This window comes from Diorhabda sublineata, chromosome 9 (genome assembly GCF_026230105.1).
Source record: "Diorhabda sublineata isolate icDioSubl1.1 chromosome 9, icDioSubl1.1, whole genome shotgun sequence".
NCBI lineage: Eukaryota > Metazoa > Arthropoda > Insecta > Coleoptera > Chrysomelidae > Diorhabda > Diorhabda sublineata.
In genome coordinates this window covers 1,512,619-1,527,565 of record NC_079482.1, presented here as the reverse complement: position 1 = coordinate 1,527,565, position 14,947 = coordinate 1,512,619, and the positions used below count along the sequence as shown (strand labels likewise).

The following is a 14,947-nucleotide window of genomic DNA, read 5'->3' as shown; positions in this document are numbered from 1 at the left end:
TCGGAAATTGTTGTTGAAATTCGAAAAATATAGTTTTTACATATATAAGTCGTCCAGAACGCGGCGCGTCGACAACTGAGCCCATTTTTAAGAATTTCTGGTACGTATTTCACACTTTCAAACTATTCGGTAGCGGCGAGTTCGGAAATTGTTGTTGAAATTCGAAAAATATAGTTTTTACATATATAAGTCGTCCAGAACGCGGCGCGTCGACAACTGAGCCCATTTTTAAGAATTTCTGGTACGTATTTCACACTTTCAAACTGTTCGGTAGCGGCGAGTTCGGAAATTGTTGTTGAAATTCGAAAAATATAGTTTTTACATATATAAGTCGTCCAGAACGCGGCGCGTCGACAACTGAGCCCATTTTTAAGAATTTCTGGTACGTATTTCACACTTTCAAACTATTCGGTAGCGGCGAGTTCGGAAATTGTTGTTGAAATTCGAAAAATATAGTTTTTACATATATAAGTCGTCCAGAACGCGGCGCGTCGACAACTGAGCCCATTTTTAAGAATTTCTGGTACGTATTTCACACTTTCAAACTATTCGGTAGCGGCGAGTTCGGAAATTGTTGTTGAAATTCGAAAAATATAGTTTTTACATATATAAGTCGTCCAGAACGCGGCGCGTCGACAACTGAGCCCATTTTTAAGAATTTCTGGTACGTATTTCACACTTTCAAACTATTCGGTAGCGGCGAGTTCGGAAATTGTTGTTGAAATTCGAAAAATATAGTTTTTACATATATAAGTCGTCCAGAACGCGGCGCGTCGACAACTGAGCCCATTTTTAAGAATTTCTGGTACGTATTTCACACTTTCAAACTATTCGGTAGCGGCGAGTTCGGAAATTGTTGTTGAAATTCGAAAAATATAGTTTTTACATATATAAGTCGTCCAGAACGCGGCGCGTCGACAACTGAGCCCATTTTTAAGAATTTCTGGTACGTATTTCACACTTTCAAACTGTTCGGTAGCGGCGAGTTCGGAAATTGTTGTTGAAATTCGAAAAATATAGTTTTTAAATATATAAGTCGTCCAGAACGCGGCGCGTCGACAACTGAGCCCATTTTTAAGAATTTCTGGTACGTATTTCACACTTTCAAACTATTCGGTAGCGGCGAGTTCGGAAATTGTTGTTGAAATTCGAAAAATATAGTTTTTACATATATAAGTCGTCCAGAACGCGGCGCGTCGACAACTGAGCCCATTTTTAAGAATTTCTGGTACGTATTTCTCACTTTCAAACTATTCGGTAGCGGCGAGTTCGGAAATTGTTGTTGAAATTCGAAAAATATAGTTTTTACATATATAAGTCGTCCAGAACGCGGCGCGTCGGTAACCGAGCCCGTTTTTAAGAATTTCTGTGTCTACTCGACGAGTACGTGTTTTAATATTTCTCGACAGCGTTGCCAGACTTACGTTTGTAGAAACAAACCTTCAATTTTCGTATGTTTACTTACTTGGGTTTCTCGAGACTGAGATTAGTCCCTAATAAGTCCTGTAAATTAGCAGCGTCTCTCCTAATTTCCACTCCAGGCATATTCGCGATATTCATACTTCCTACATTACTAGGACCAGATATAGGGTTACATATATAATATTGACCACCAGGACCGTTGACTTGTATAACCCCATTGTTTTGGTGATTTGTGGGTAGTGCAGGTTGGGTTACCACGAAAGGCGTTTGCATATAAGGATAAACAGGAGGATTGACAACGTACGCTGATAATTTCGGTATCGAACTCGATACGATTTGAAATAATTGATTATTATCAGTCGGTACTAATTTATACGGTGAAGTATATTGAGTCATACCCATCAAACAAGGATTATATAGAGCCGGTTGATTCGATTGAGCGTCTAGTATATCGTTTTTTTCTCTATTCCTACTGTTGATTACCGCGTTTGCTCTATTTTTTAATTGATTATCGTTTTCTTCGTCGTTTTTGATAGTATCTCCTATAATATCGTCACTTAGTAGATCATTCGGAGTCGAATTTGATCTATTGTTGGATCCCTTTTGATTCCCTGAGGATATTTTTTGAGATTTTGTTGTTTTTTGATTAGATACAAGATTTTTATCGATTTCTTTTACGTTATTAACTGTTTTTACAGTAGTATCAGTTTTAGTTTTTATTTCATATTCATCTTTTTCGTCTTTATTCATAGATGATCTATGCTTCAGATTTTGTTGGTTTATAGGATAATTATGAGGTAAATTATATTCAAAAGGATAATAAACGTATTCTTCCAAAGGATATTCGTAATCCGTTTCGGGATAAAATATATAATCGTATTGTTGTAAAGGCTCTACATGTGGATAATAATAATTGGAGGTTGATTCTCTTTTTTTTCGATATTCCGTTGTGGTTAATTTCTTTTGTTGTATCGAATTTTGTTTTTCAATATTTTCAAACTCGATCTGATTGTCTTCACATTTTTTTCTTCTAAATATGTTAGTTTCTAAAACAAAATGAAACGTTCGATCAATCAAATGTTATTTTTATGCGAAATAATTGCAACGTTGCTAGATAATTTCAAAAATTAACTGCAGTACAATTTTTATGTCACGTTATTTATTAACGTTTTCCTCCATCTTTTTAGTAACGCAAACACAAGAAATTCTGACACTTTTGATGCTACAGTGTTACCAACGTTTAAATGTCATTTCCCCTTTTATCTGAATAATGATTTCACTTACACTTTAAATCCCAACGTTTAGAATGTGATTTTAACGATACAGGTGTAATATTTTCAGTTACATTCCTATATTTGGATGTTTTTTATCGTTTATTATCGTCATTATAATGAAAATTACAGAAAGTTTCGTTTTTTTACTAAAAAAATGTAATATGCAACTAGTAGCTTATGCGAAATAATTGCAACGTTGCTAGATAACTTAAAAAATTAACTGCATTACAATTTTTATGTCACGTTATTTAATAACGTTTTCCTCCATCTCTTTAGTAACGCAAACACATGAAATTCTGACACTTTTGATGCTACAGTGTTACCAACGTTTAAATGCCATTTCCCCTTTTATCTGAATAATGATTTCACTTACACTTTAAATCCCAACGTTTAGAATGTGATTTTAGGTAACACGTGCAATATTTTTAGTAACATTCCTATATTTGAATGTTTCTTATTATTTATTATAGTCATTATCATCAAAATTGCAAAGAATTTAGAAGTTTGATGAATTTAGTATGTGATTAACGATAAATAAAATGTGATTTTGAATAGAAAATATGTTTTTTTTTACAAGTAGATACAAGATTTATTGATTAAAACGTTGAAATATCAATACATTTATTTCTATTTTCGGTTTTTTTTATAAAAATAAACGAAGTTTCTACTAACCTTGATTGCAGAAAATCAGAACGCCAAATATAGTAACATTCAGTAAAAATAAAACCACAATTATTTCTGTCAATAATAATTTATTCGATTTCTTCGTTTTCAAATCTTCAGAAGATCCTAAAAATCGATTTTAATCGATATTAATCTGAAATTCTAGGGAGGTGTCTATAAACCTTATAGCAAAACAACCAAATTGTCCATCGGGCTCCAAAAGCGAAACCCATAATTTTGTTATTTTCATTTTTAAACTAACAAAAAAATGTTAAATAAAGTTTGAGGTTATGGAATTTTTGTTAGGGGCAGCTATAATCCAGTGGTAAGAAACTGTAATTAAATATTTGGTTTTGGAAGGCAATACGTTCACGCAAATGTAAATGCGAGATAATCTAGACATTGTGCAGTTAGATTCTACATTTACAAGACTGTAAAGAGGCTATTGAGTTACCAAAACAACGCATTCGCTCTAAACTGACTGAATGTCAATATCTCTGCGTTGAGTATCGCGTTTGCTAGCTTCGAACATTTTCCGAGTTTCATTGAAGTAAAAAATCGTATTTTTAGCGTTGATTTGTAGCTGTGGATCCACCATTATAATCCTGGCATGAAAAAAACAGTCAAGATAGTGGATTTCATCGATTTGAAAAGTGCTTTACCATCAAAACCTTCTTACACTTCGGTGATCGCACTTGGAAATTGTAGATCACTAGATCTACCCCCCAGTGATTCAATCAAGCAACGGGACTACTTCTCCGACAACCCTCGTAATTACGTACTATCCGAAATTGTTGTATTTATACAAAACAAATAATACTGAAAGATATTTTCGACCTTACCGTGATTCCTATTTTTAGAATTCAGTTCTATGGAAACCATTCCGTCTGGTTCTTTGAAACGCTCCGAATTATTAATTTTATCCCCGTTATTTTCTGATTTTAGCACTTTAGGACTCACCATGTCATAAAAAAAACCACAAGCACACACATCAAATATACAATAAGAATTAGTAGGTTAACGCGACGAAACAAAATTAGTAAAAAATGACGCTTATTCAGCAGATGTGATAATTTCTTCGTCAGCAATTTCACTTTCGTTATAAACATTGTTTTTGTTTCAAAATAATGTCAACATTGTATCACGGCTGTTTTTTATTCGTAAAGGATCGCGCACAAAATTTCAATCACCCCATTTTCTGTAGTTATTCATATTAAAAATCCAGTTCAAAAAGAACTGCAACAGATGAAATCAACATTCAGGACAACGATGTTATCGTTCCGTTACAGCTGCTGAAACACGACGCTCAATTTTCTTCTTCATTTTTTCGAGATATAGGTCCGATTCCTGAGGTCCAGACTTGGATATCTTCTTTCTGTTTACCTATGTATTTAGAGTTGGTAAGAGCAGTGACTCTACGGTGATTTTTTTATTCGTTGGCAGCTCTGCTTGTGTCATTCACAACTGTCATCTGTCAAGTAACTTGATGTGTTCCGATTTGTTTATATTTCAAATTTAACCATAGTAAATCGTGTCGAGATCAAATAAAACGATGATGAGTTACATAATTCGACTAATAGTCCAGTCACCAGCAAAAATTAAATAGGATAGTACCTCGCGGTTTTTTCTGTCAACGGTTCTTGGACTGTTTGGCAATTTCAGAAGATGCCGATGTCAAATTTGTGGCGAAACGTCAAAAATAAGAGACACCCGACAACGTTCCAACATATATTTCAAACTATTTCAAAAAATTCCAAACCTTGGATATCTTCTTTCTGTTAGAAAAACATCGTTTATCTATGTATTTAGAGTTGGTAACAGCAGTGACTCTACGGTGATTTTTTTATTCGTTGGCAGCTCTGTTTGTGTCATTCACAACTGTCATCTGTCAAGTAACTTGGTGTGTTCCGATTTGTTTATATTTTAAATTTAACCCTAGTAAATCGAGATCCCGATCATGGAAATCATATCAATAGAGAAATAAAACGATGATGAGTTACATAATTCGACTAATAGTCCAGTCACCAGCAAAAATTAAATAGGATAGTACCTCGCGGTTTTTTCTGTCAACGGTTCTTGGACTGTTTGGCAATTTCAGAAGATGCCGATGTCAAATTTGTGGCGAAACGTCAAAAATAAGAGACACCCGACAACGTTCCAACATATATTTCAAACTATTTCAAAAAATTCCAAACCTTGGATATCTTCTTTCTGTTAGAAAAACATCGTTTATCTATGTATTTAGAGTTGGTAACAGCAGTGACTCTACGGTGATTTTTTTATTCGTTGGCAGCTCTGTTTGTGTCATTCACAACTGTCATCTGTCAAGTAACTTGGTGTGTTCCGATTTGTTTATATTTTAAATTTAACCCTAGTAAATCGAGATCCCGATCATGGAAATCATATCAATAGAGAAATAAAACGATGATGAGTTACATAATTCGACTAATAGTCCAGTCACCAGTAAAAATAAAATAGGATAGTACCTCGCGGTTTTTTCTGTCAACGGTTCTTGGACTGTTTGGCAATTTCAGAAGATGCCGATGTCAAATTTGTGGCGAAACGTCAAAAATAAGAGACACCCGACAACGTTCCAACATATATTTCAAACTATTTCAAAAAATTCCAAACCTTGGATATCTTCTTTCTGTTAGAAAAACATCGTTTATCTATGTATTTAGAGTTGGTAACAGCAGTGACTCTACGGTGATTTTTTTATTCGTTGGCAGCTCTGTTTGTGTCATTCACAACTGTCATCTGTCAAGTAACTTGGTGTGTTCCGATTTGTTTATATTTTAAATTTAACCCTAGTAAATCGAGATCCCGATCATGGAAATCATATCAATAGAGAAATAAAACGATGATGAGTTACATAATTCGACTAATAGTCCAGTCACCAGTAAAAATAAAATAGGATAGTACCTCGCGGTTTTTTCTGTCAACGGTTCTTGGACTGTTTGGCAATTTCAGAAGATGCCGATGTCAAATTTGTGGCGAAACGTCAAAAATAAGAGACACCCGACAACGTTCCAACATATATTTCAAACTATTTCAAAAAATTCCAAACCTTGGATATCTTCTTTCTGTTAGAAAAACATCGTTTATCTATGTATTTAGAGTTGGTAACAGCAGTGACTCTACGGTGATTTTTTTATTCGTTGGCAGCTCTGTTTGTGTCATTCACAACTGTCATCTGTCAAGTAACTTGGTGTGTTCCGATTTGTTTATATTTTAAATTTAACCCTAGTAAATCGAGATCCCGATCATGGAAATCATATCAATAGAGAAATAAAACGATGATGAGTTACATAATTCGACTAATAGTCCAGTCACCAGCAAAAATTAAATAGGATAGTACCTCGCGGTTTTTTCTGTCAACGGTTCTTGGACTGTTTGGCAATTTCAGAAGATGCCGATGTCAAATTTGTGGCGAAACGTCAAAAATAAGAGACACCCGACAACGTTCCAACATATATTTCAAACTATTTCAAAAAATTCCAAACCTTGGATATCTTCTTTCTGTTAGAAAAACATCGTTTATCTATGTATTTAGAGTTGGTAACAGCAGTGACTCTACGGTGATTTTTTTATTCGTTGGCAGCTCTGTTTGTGTCATTCACAACTGTCATCTGTCAAGTAACTTGGTGTGTTCCGATTTGTTTATATTTTAAATTTAACCCTAGTAAATCGAGATCCCGATCATGGAAATCATATCAATAGAGAAATAAAACGATGATGAGTTACATAATTCGACTAATAGTCCAGTCACCAGCAAAAATTAAATAGGATAGTACCTCGCGGTTTTTTCTGTCAACGGTTCTTGGACTGTTTGGCAATTTCAGAAGATGCCGATGTCAAATTTGTGGCGAAACGTCAAAAATAAGAGACACCCGACAACGTTCCAACATATATTTCAAACTATTTCAAAAAATTCCAAACCTTGGATATCTTCTTTCTGTTAGAAAAACATCGTTTATCTATGTATTTAGAGTTGGTAACAGCAGTGACTCTACGGTGATTTTTTTATTCGTTGGCAGCTCTGTTTGTGTCATTCACAACTGTCATCTGTCAAGTAACTTGGTGTGTTCCGATTTGTTTATATTTTAAATTTAACCCTAGTAAATCGAGATCCCGATCATGGAAATCATATCAATAGAGAAATAAAACGATGATGAGTTACATAATTCGACTAATAGTCCAGTCACCAGCAAAAATTAAATAGGATAGTACCTCGCGGTTTTTTCTGTCAACGGTTCTTGGACTGTTTGGCAATTTCAGAAGATGCCGATGTCAAATTTGTGGCGAAACGTCAAAAATAAGAGACACCCGACAACGTTCGAACATATATATCAAAAAATTCCAAACTTTTTGATAACTTACGAGGTCTGGTTATTAAATAACGAGACTGCGCGTCTAGAGGGCGCCCTAGGTGCGTTTGGTAACTAGACATCTTGTCTATCTGATCCCAAAACGCGTTTCCATCACTATTTGTGCAGTAGCGGTTTGAAACAAACGTGTATCAATCTCAAATTTCTCGTTAAATTGAAAAAAAACTCCGATTGTGCACTATAAATTGTTGCAAGAACAATTCTCTATCTAATGCGCGTTTTTTATCAAAATTCAAGTTAACGTTGACAGTTTTTTTCGATATTAACCGTATCGTGATGACCGAATGTGTTCCGGAGGGTCAGATTGTTAACAAGACTTACTACTTGTCAGTTTTGGCAACACTGCGAGAACAATTTGTGCACGAACACCCACCGTACTTACCAGATTTAGCAACGTGCGTTTTATTTTATTTCCGAAGATAAAATCTGCTTCGAAAGAGACCCGATTTGAGTGGATTTAATAAAACACATAATTAGTCTCGTTATTTAATAGCCAGACCTCGTATATACTTCAACTTTGTTTTTAATATTTTTTTTTCAGTTATTGTTAAAAAAAGTTGAAAGACATTCACATTTTTTGATATAGAAATTGACGTATCGATCGATTTTTGAGCTTAGTTTGCATGAATTAGTTTCCAACCCGAAGAAGGGATTTTTTCACCCCCCGGTTAAATTCGGGCGTCGTATCATGTGAAAATTTAGTTATTTTACCGCAAAAGTGACATTTTTTTGTCTTGAACCACAAATAAAAAATGTTATTCGGACATTTTTTCCAAATAAATCGACACGTCAATATATATTTTTCCCTCGTATCGAATACACTATAGACAATATATTGGATCGGCCGAATGGGGTGATAAATCAACCGGCGGAACATAAACTCTCAATATTTGCCGACTCGAACGATGTTTCACTAGAAATACCCCAAAGTGCAGAGGTGGTTTTCCACATTTGTTCAACCATTAATCGGCCCTAGCACGAGATAGGTGATTTATCTGAACTGTCACGACCGGAAGTAACCCCGTGCTCTACAAGCGATCCCCACTAATCTCCCGCCACGTCTTCACGACTTCCCGCCATACATCACTCTTATCGTGTGCTAATCCTCCAGGACCAACGCTATATATTCCCTGTTAACGTCCTTACTGTCTATGGAATAATTAAATCCATTAGTCACTACTCTATGACGGCAGCTTTACGTCCACGTTGACGTTAAATCTATTAAGATGTCATCTGTCACTTTAATTAACACATCGGATTTAAATCGAATGGAATATTATTCAATCATTAAAGGACGTAAGGAAAAACGAACGATTTCATTTCATATATTTTATTTTGTTGTATTTTACAGTTTTTTTATTGTTATTCTTAATTGAAAAATAGTTTCGATCGCGGAAATTATATACCGGGGCGAGTTGAAAGCGAATACAACGTAACCTAACTTAATCTAACCTAACATAACCTAAAAAATAATGTTTTCTATCAATTTTCGTTCAATATTTCATATAATATTGAGCATTAGTTCATTTTTTTTGGTTTTTCGTTTTGTTTTAATGATAATAATGATTCAAAAGTTCATATATTTGCCAATCTTGAGAACTCACTTCGGCAGATCAAATTTTCTTGTACGGATTCAACACCCTTCGAAGTTTTTTTATCTTTACGAGGGTTGCTACTTCATCACGAAGTTTGTGCAAGCGAACTGACGAATTTTCTCACCATAAGGATGAGCAAAGTTTCCTATTCAATTTTTAATCTGTTCAAATTTTCTTTATGTTGTAATTTGTGAAATTTGAGCTTCCAGAACGATGTTGTCAAACATAACGGTCGTTTTTTCTTGATTTTTGTATTCAACAACTCCATGTAGTATTCGCTATTGATTTTTTCTCTATTTTATACCTTGTGGATGAAAAAATATTCCGAAACATCGAAGCTAAGACCTTCCCAGCTGACTGTTGTGCCTTTGTACCTAGTTCACCAACTTCAGTCCACTTAAATGATGATGGTTGTTGTTTATAATCAACTGTGAGTTGAAAAAAATGTTTCTTTTCATATATACTGCGTTCTGAGCCTCAATTATCTGACGCAATTTCAATTTACAATTAGATACAACCAATTCGTGGACTGTTTCGATATTTTTTGGGGTAATTACCTCAATTGGACGACCAGAACGTTCACAATCACCGTATAAATTCAACAAATCGTTTTTTTTTTCGATGGAGCATAGTCTAAATAACACTTTTGAAGCTATTGCTGAGTATTTACAGTATTTTTTACCAAAAATACCATCATTCCACCTCTTCTCTAACTTTTCGATGTCGTGCTTGTAGAAAGCTTCAATTTCAGTATTTGATCTTCGATTTGAGCTGAATTTTTTGAGATCAGAAGTCAATTGGGACCAGATCTGGTCTATATGGTTGATATAGAAGCAATTCGAAATGTATTTCGATCAATTTAACCATCGATTCCATCGACTTATGAATCAGTGTATTGTCTTGGTGAAAACAGTGTTTTTTTCTATTCGTTATTGGTTGTTTCTCCCTTTTGGAGATAGATAATGAACAATATTTCATACAAATCCCAAAATATTGGAGCCACGACCTTCCCAGCTGACTCTCGGACGCTTCGTACCTAGTCCACCGACTATAGTCCACTTGGATGATGATGGTTGTTGTTTTTGATTAACTGTGAGTTAAAAAAAACTTTTTTTGTTCAAATTTTCAGACATACTGCGTTCTGATACCCTTAGGGCCTCAATTATCTGACGCAATTTCAATTTACAATTAGATACAACCAATTCGTGGACTGTTTCGATATTTTTTGGGGTAATTACCTCAATTGGACGACCAGAACGTTCACAATCACCGTATAAATTCAACAAATCGTTTTTTTTTTCGATGGAGCATAGTCTGAATAACACTTTTGAAGCTATTGCTGAGCTTTTACAGTATTTTTTACCAAAAATACCATCATTCCAACTCTTCTCTAACTTTTCGATGTCGTGCTTGTAGAAAGCTTCAATTTCAGTATTTGATCTTCGATTTGAGCTGAATTTTTTGAGATCAGAAGTCAATTGGGACCAGATCTGGTCTATATGGTTGATATAGAAGCAATTCGAAATGTATTTCGATCAATTTAACCATCGATTCCATCGACTTATGAATCAGTGTATTGTCTTGGTGAAAACAGTGTTTTTTTCTATTCGTTATTGGTTGTTTCTCCCTTTTGGAGATAGATAATGAACAATATTTCATACAAATCCCAAAATATTGGAGCCACGACCTTCCCAGCTGACTCTCGGACGCTTCGTACCTAGTCCACCGACTATAGTCCACTTGGATGATGATGGTTGTTGTTTTTGATTAACTGTGAGTTAAAAAAAACTTTTTTTGTTCAAATTTTCAGACATACTGCGTTCTGATACCCTTAGGGCCTCAATTATCTGACGCAATTTCAATTTACAATTAGATACAACCAATTCGTGGACTGTTTCGATATTTTTTGGGGTAATTACCTCAATTGGACGACCAGAACGTTCACAATCACCGTATAAATTCAACAAATCGTTTTTTTTTTCGATGGAGCATAGTCTGAATAACACTTTTGAAGCTATTGCTGAGCTTTTACAGTATTTTTTACCAAAAATACCATCATTCCACCTCTTCTCTAACTTTTCGATGTCGTGCTTGTAGAAAGCTTCAATTTCAGTATTTGATCTTCGATTTGAGCTGAAATTTTTGAGATCAGAAGTCAATTGGGACCAGATCTGGTCTATATGGTTGATATAGAAGCAATTCGAAATGTATTTCGATCAATTTAACCATCGATTCCATCGACTTATGAATCAGTGTATTGTCTTGGTGAAAACAGTGTTTTTTTCTATTCGTTATTGGTTGTTTCTCCCTTTTGGAGATAGTTCATGAACAATATTTCATACAAATCCCAAAATATTGGAGCCACGACCTTCCCAGCTGACTCTCGGACGCTCCGGACCTAGTCCACCGACTATAGTCCACTTGGATGATGATGATTGTTGTTTTTAATCTTTCTTTTCATATATACTGCGATCTGATATGTTTAGAGCCTCAATTATCTCACTTAAATACAATTTACGATTAGATACAACCAATTCGTGGACTGTTTCGATATTTTTTGTGGTAATTACCTGAATTTGACGACCAGAATAGTCCGGACAACATTTTTTTTGAAGCTATTGCTGCGCTCGTACGGGAAGTTGTTTTGCAAATAACGAAAGTTTCTGGTATAAATAATTTTATCGATAGAATGAATTTAATGGGAGTAATTAAAAGTTATTAAGAAAGCGACGTCTTGCAACGTCTATAAATTGGACGGTAATAAAACAAATTTTACATTCTAAATAAATAACATCCTTAGTAGTATAATTAAGAATCGAAAGTTGATCTTAATCTTTGAGTACGGTTAATAATTAGTCGTATTTTACAAAGAGAATACGAAAACGGTGTTTATGGCTACTGAACGCCACGCGAAATCTACGGCTTTTATCGAATCTCGAATTTACTACTTCGAGATTGATACATACTGATTAGTCATTTCATTCTCGGCTTCTACATGCGACTTGGCGCAGGTAAAACTCTTTACGGTTGTCGTAAATGCCATAAACGCCATAAAATCGCTACGAAACGGCGATATAAAATAAATCAAAACGTTACGTTATACAGAGTCTATCTTAACATTGTAATTTCTATTTAAATTTCGTTATATACAGTGTAGCCCAACTACATCGGAAAACTTCGTCAGTTTTCGGTTATAAGAAGACATCCTGTATCAGTAGATGGCGATTTGTTAACTTTGATGGGTCTTTTGATGTTCTTTTTTGTTTATACAAGGTGTGCTATGAATTTTGTTATTTTTTGACGTTCTAATGAATATTTACCGAACGGGTGTGTACGAGCTTGTTTTTAAAGTAAAAAATCGATTTGATTTACTCTAATTACATGATATTTAACAACTTGAAACAAAAGTCGTACTAATTAGTTAGTTATTGATAATAGTGTGTACTATGAGGACGGTTCCGGAAGTATCTGGTTCAACGTAATATCCTTTCAGCTCCGTACAATTTTTAATCGGTTTTTATAATTTTCAAGCCGTCAAGTTTCTCAAAATAATCATTAACTGTAGATTTTACCTCTTCCCTATTGGAAAATATTCGACAAACGATGTATTTTTTCACGTCTGAGAGCAGAAAATAATCCGAGGGGACTAAATCTGGAGAATTTGGTTCAATTCAAACTTTAATTCATTGATTTTGACCCTTGCAATAACAGATGTTTGAGTTGATGAAACAACACTTTTTCTTAACCAAATGCGGCCATTTTTTTGCTCAAACGTCGTTGTTGGTAGTTCAAAATAATCAATAAAAATTATCCTAGAAAATACCGATGCCAAGACTTTGCCTGCAGATGGAAAAGTTTTTACCTTCTTTCAAATTTTAATTTTTTATGTGACTCCATTAATTTTGAAGTTATCACATCCTATAAAAAACCATTTTAAAGGTAATTTTCAGGGCTACAACCTCATGTATGTCAGAAGGGCCTGACATTCTCCACATTTTAGTAATATAAGGTCAAAGGGCTGTGGATAAGCAATCCTCGTACTGTAATGTCGGATTAATTTGGTTATAACTCCGTCAATTTTTATGATACAAAAAAAATAAAAAAAGGAAAATAATCGTCATAAAAAATGCTTCAATTTGATTGTTTATTCGTTTTTGTATCTCTTATATTTATGGAGAAACAATGAGTAAAAAAATTTTTTTTTTGACAAATTTATTTAATGCTCATTTCTTTCAAAATTATGTATTTCTAATAAGTCGAACTTTCAGATGTGATGAACAACATCCAAATAAAGTATTTAGTACAAGGAATAAGCTTAATTTTGATTTTCAATGAAATGGCATTAGTTTTAGTGCAATTTTTTTTACCTTCAACTATTTTACATCATATCTCACTGAAATTTCAATCGAAATAACTTTTATCAGTAGTCATTCGAAAGGTCTTTTTCAGCTCTTTAAAAAGTATTCTACGACTTTTTGTTGAGAAATATACCATTTTCCAGTTATTTGAGGTTAAATACTTAATTACGTAAAACAAAAGATATTCAAGTATCTATAACTTGCTTTAGGTAAAACATTAAGTATTTAAATTAAGTTTAATTTCTTTGTTTTTTTATAAGCTTCATTTTTGTTCATTACACTTTTTTCGATAAAATGCATCGTTACAGAGTTATACGTAAAAAACTATTAAAAAATGCGGTTTTTTGAAGAAAAATTGTATTTTTCAATTGCGAATAACTCAAAAACTATTTATCTGGCGAAAAAATTTTACATGACGTTTTTTACTTTAAATTTGTTGATCTTTCGATTTCCTCGGTTATTTTGGGTGAAAAATTTTCCACCCCTGAAAAGGGGTAGTATTCCCCCCCTGGGGGCACTTCGGCACCATGTAGATCTCATTTTTTGAATGAACATCTATCATCAAAATTTCAAATAAATGTATTAAAGAATTCGGAGCAAAATTGATCGATTACCTGGTCTATATAATAAGAGCTGATTGACCGCACTAAATTTTGATTATATATATTTTGTAATTTATAGAAATCGTGCATAATACGTCAAAATGTAATCTAAATTATCCTAAAATTTAACCCCAAGTTTCTTTGTACAGAAACCTAAAGAGAAGTACATAGTTTTTCAATAATAAATAAACACATAAAATTTTTGGAATATTTTTGAACTTTCTCAATTGATTTATGTGTTCAAACTAGTGTCGCACACTGTATACAGTCTGCATTGTCGATAAAATGTCAAAATGTTGTTTAAAATTACGAAATACACCACTGTACGAAAACCATTCGTGATTTAGTGCAATCAGTTATTAAAGAAATTGCGTTATTAAAATTTTTCTCAGTTACTGTTCATAATTCATGAATAATAATGACAGTTATTATTTGTCCCTTATAATTCGATATCATTATCATGCATCACGGGAAACTTTCAAAAAGCAGTAATCTCCGAACCACCTCCAATTACAGAGGCGTACTTAGAGAAAAACAAAAAGGAATTTTTAAGAAAAAGTGAGGTTATGCTAAATTGATAATTATGACAAATACTCGATAGTACGAAAATATTTCAAAGTCGATGGAAAACTAAACGGAATTATG

General features: G+C 33.8%; 1 protein-coding gene across 1 annotated transcript in view; it reads right to left on the bottom strand.

Moving 5' to 3' along the window:
* The window catches only part of LOC130448609 (serine protease nudel-like), a 36,896-nt gene extending 32,434 nt beyond the window's left edge, over positions 1-4,462 (bottom strand). The window contains exons 1-3 of the mRNA XM_056786038.1: positions 4,202-4,462; positions 3,369-3,485; positions 1,466-2,468 (exon numbers count right to left, since the gene is read on the bottom strand). Of these exons, the coding sequence (XP_056642016.1) occupies positions 1,466-2,468; positions 3,369-3,485; positions 4,202-4,322 (1,241 nt within the window). The 5' untranslated portion in view covers positions 4,323-4,462. The remainder of the gene's footprint in view (positions 1-1,465; positions 2,469-3,368; positions 3,486-4,201) is intronic.
* Between the last annotated feature and the right edge of the window lie 10,485 nt (positions 4,463-14,947).